General features: G+C 43.3%; 1 protein-coding gene across 4 annotated transcripts in view; it reads left to right on the plus strand.

Moving 5' to 3' along the window:
- The first annotated feature begins 429 nt into the window (after positions 1–429).
- The window catches only part of LOC106814652, a 7,824-nt gene continuing 4,128 nt past the window's right edge, over positions 430–4,125 (plus strand). Inside the window, exons 1-3 of one of the 4 annotated variants that reach the window (XM_014818995.1) lie at positions 430–2,099; positions 2,189–3,767; positions 3,871–4,111. In XM_014818995.1, the coding sequence (XP_014674481.1) occupies positions 523–1,515 (993 nt within the window). In that variant the 5' untranslated portion in view covers positions 430–522 and the 3' untranslated portion in view covers positions 1,516–2,099; positions 2,189–3,767; positions 3,871–4,111. Of the gene's footprint in view, positions 2,113–2,188; positions 4,112–4,125 lie in introns of those variants that run through there. The other 3 variants (XM_014818996.1, XM_014818994.1, XM_014818997.1) reach the window with 3 other exon arrangements.

The raw sequence follows: 4,125 nt of genomic DNA on the forward strand, positions 1-4,125 counted from the left end.
GACCTAGTTCAAGTAGTCAAACTATTCAACATGAGGTTTTTTGACATTGAAACTAAACATTCCGAATGTACCACTTGTACTCCAGTTCAGGAAGTTAGGCCCGCCATGAACGCCTTTCAGGTGATGATGGCATCGTCCAAAGATGTTGCTGACGCCGATCTCCCAAAGATAACCGCAGCCCCAGCAACGAACTTGGAGAAATTGCAAAATCGTATTCTCACATACTTCGTTGAGCGAGGCTGTCTATTCCCAACCAAAAGTGGAAAAGCTGCAACGTCATTTGTGTCAAAGTTCACTGAAATGGTATACTATTTGGATGGGCAGTATCGCAAGATTGAACTGGAACTTGGCCATGGCAAGAAGTTTCCCGATGTTTTCATGAAGGAATTCAATGGGTACAATTGCCCTGAGAATTCCAAACATCGCAAAAGGAACCTCACAAACCTGAGTGAAAAGAAACTGAACTCTCACTGCATCTCTGTCCGTGAGGTGCTCCAGGCCCAGGGTCCCTACCTTGAGGCTATGCCTTGGGCTGAAGTGAAGCAGACAGCACTGGCTCTTGTCAAGGCAGTTGAAGAATACTGTGTTTTTCTGCGATCTCAGAATGTCAGAGTGAAGGTGTCCCAAGCTAAACCCCAGAGTGAAGTAGAGGTCAAAGCTAATGTGACGATCCTTCGGGTGAACCAGGGTCCAGTACATCATCTATTCAGTTATCTAGACAGACAAGTTTCTGCTACTGAACTGTATCAGCCCATTTCTGTGCGGGAGCATCTGCCACCTGGCATGGAGAGAAGGCGCGTGTATGATGCGATAGAAGATCTGAAGCAGTCGGGACTCAAGTCACATACGGTGCACCACGCTCATCACATTGGGGGGAGCAAGGAGAGTCTCCATTTTGTTTGGAGGATCGAGCCTACTGGGGATCCACAGGCAATCATCAATGGTTGTTTGAAGGTTAAGCAGAAAATCGAAGCTGATGCACCAGTATTCGAACGTCGTATTACCAAACGGGAATTTATGAGAGCGTATGGCTTTGTTAGTCAAAGGGTAGCCTTGAGGTCGATTTTCAAGAATCTCACTGGGGATCAGTCTGCAGCCCATGACACAGATGAAAAGGCGATTGATAAAAGATTCCAAGTGGCACTTCTGTGTGAAGATCCCGGGATTGTTGTTGATCTGCGAACGGTTAAACTTCCAAATCAACGAGACACTTTCGCAACATTCTTTGCGGAAACAGAAAGATACCTGTCGGAAGAAGTTGGGGTGGCAGTCCAAGAGAGACGGCATGGAGAACAGCTCTACCTGGCTAAAGCTGTTAGCCTGAATGACCTTCATAGACGAGTACAAGAACGAGTTCCTCCAGGCATCAAAATTCCTTCCGTTAAGTGGATGAGATACCAGTTTGAACCAATAAACTCAAGAGCCAACACAGCCAAATACTACAAAGCAGAGATGAAGATAAAAATGATGGTGCAGAAAAGACAGGTAGGCCCTATAGTATTCAATGTTCGGTAGGCTGTCAGTTAAATTACTTTAAAACCAACATTATCATATATGCATAGCCTGATATCTTGCATTCCTTTTCAGATAAGAATCAGCCATGTTGATGCTCATTATTGCGCGGCAGCGTGGCGGTACCTTCGAGAGTATGCAGTCCTGAACCGAGATATATCTACATTAGTGTCAATGGATGATAAGCATAAGATTAAAGTTGGTGAGCCATCGTACCCACTAGCAGCCGCCGAGAGGGGCAAGAAGGTGATAGTTGGGGCCAACCAAATTATGGCAGTCGGCGACCATGATTTTTCAAAGTGTACCCTCACCCCGTCTGTTAATCTGGTGGTAAGTAGGCCTACATGATGTATTAACATTTGATGAAACACTGCTTCTGTGCCAGAAGGTTCATGATACATCGATGAGTGATCATGTGAGCAATTTCCAACGAAATCTCTTTCTTTTACAGATTGACATCCCTACGACCATAGATGGTAGCTTCTACCATGGCGACGTCCATGTGGGCTTGAAGGATTCCATTCTGGAGCCATCGTCAGCACTTCGACATGCTGCTGAATTGAAGCAGGTTCTGCTCCCACGTGGAGGTAGGCTATTTCTGTTCAACAAAGACAAAATTAAATATCAATTTGATGTTTCAAGGAATTCACTGGTATCCACTGACTTCCTATTTCAGCTGTGTCCCCAGTACTTCTCATATATACAGACGGAGGGCCTGATCACAGATGCACCTACATCAGCGTAAAATTATCATTGGTTGCCTTGTTCCTGGAATTGGATCTCGATGTGCTGGTGGCATTAAGGACAGCTCCAAGCAACTCCTGGGCGAACCCAGTAGAGAGGGTGATGTCAATTGTGAATATCGGCCTCCAAGGAATTGGTCTGATGCGACGAAAAATGTCTGATCAATTTGAAAAGGCTATTGGTAAGTTGTTTTTAAATAGCATCAATGTAGAAATAAACTTTGCGATATTCATCATTCTTGGGACTTAAATTCACTGGGGGTATCTTGTTGGAGGTTTATAAGATTGTATTAAAATGTTCATACATGTACATGTATTGACTCATTTTTTAAGCGAATGCAAACAGTGTGAAGGAAATGCGGATAAAACTGTCAACTGATGAGTTAAAAGACGAACTGAGCGAATCCTTGAACTTCCCAAAGGATTTGCTCAAAAGTCAGATGTCCAGACTGTCCCTGAAGGAAAAGCCCTTCAAGACGTTCATGCCAGCGCCAGAGGCAGAAATTGATGAACTGTGGCAGAAGTGTCTGGAGGTGGAGAACAGACTACAGGTGAGCCAATGTTTCCTCGGTCTAACAATTTTATACATACATTGTATCAGGAATATATTAATGTATTGGTAATGTATTCTTGATTGTATACGTATACTAGGCCTACATTTTATACTTCTATACGAACATACCTTTGCTATCAAATACCCTTGATTGATCTCTCTTTCAGCGTGACAAACTCACCTACAAAGATGTCAAGAAACTGGACAAGATGATGGCCTTTCTTGAACACTGTTGTATTGAGGGCCACTATTGTTTCCAGATAAAAAAGTGTGGAAAGGTGGATTGTACTATCTGTAGGTGAGTCATCCCTGTATAATTCTCTATGTCAATGTCTGTATTGTAATTCAAGGCTGTGCTTGGTAGTTGGTGTATCTTTCAATACTTCCTATTCTTGCTAGTGACACTATATCACGCACAAAGCTACTGCCCTCTTGCTCTATTTCTGCACACCACTTTCTCACATTGCACCATTTCAGACCGCTGAGAGATGAAAGAAGTGCAGATGTGGCAACCTTGCCATTCCCAGTGGATGCCGGAGATGGCCATTACAAGCCATTCACAGACGTTTACAAGACTGAAACCCATGACGTATGTATACATGTATTTCATCCCATTGCAATGACATCTTGACCTAAAGATTTAGATTTCTCAGCTTGATTTGGAAATGCTATACGTGTATAGTCAACAATGGGCAATGTTATACATTGTATATCTTCATTCTTGGATGTCTCTGTGTTTCAGAATAGGCCTAGTCTACAGGTAAGGACAAAGGCTCAAAGGCAGAAGAGCAAATTCTGTCCTTCAGTTCAACATGCTACAAACACGGACACTATGCTGCAGTGTGTTGAATGTGAGAAGTGGAGACTGATATTCTCAAAGCACAAGCTCACCAAGAACCAGGTAGAGCAACTGAACCAAGTGTTGGCGGAAATTGACTACACATGCGGACTGATGCTTGGTAAGCAGAATTCCACACATTTGTTTTCTTTCTTTCAAAATACCACTCAACATCCTATAGATGCTTCTAAACTACTAAACATATTCAAATGTTTTTTTTTCAGACGACATCAACCTTCCACAAGGCCTCAAGTCCAAGTTGTTGTTCGTCAAGGACCACGATTGCCTAGACCACATCGAGAAGATCTACTTCTCGTGTGGCTATGAACCCTGCTGCATCTTCTGTGGGGAATACGTGGATGCCGACAATGAGGAAGACTACTACCCACAGTGTGCTGACTGCACCCAACAACCTATTAGGAAGAGGGACAGCTAGATTGTTTATTGTCTGTACTGTAGTTAGTAGTTAGTTGTTAGTA

Source organism: Priapulus caudatus, unplaced genomic scaffold (genome assembly GCF_000485595.1).
Source record: "Priapulus caudatus unplaced genomic scaffold, Priapulus_caudatus-5.0.1 Scaffold956, whole genome shotgun sequence".
Lineage (NCBI taxonomy): Eukaryota > Metazoa > Priapulida > Priapulimorpha > Priapulimorphida > Priapulidae > Priapulus > Priapulus caudatus.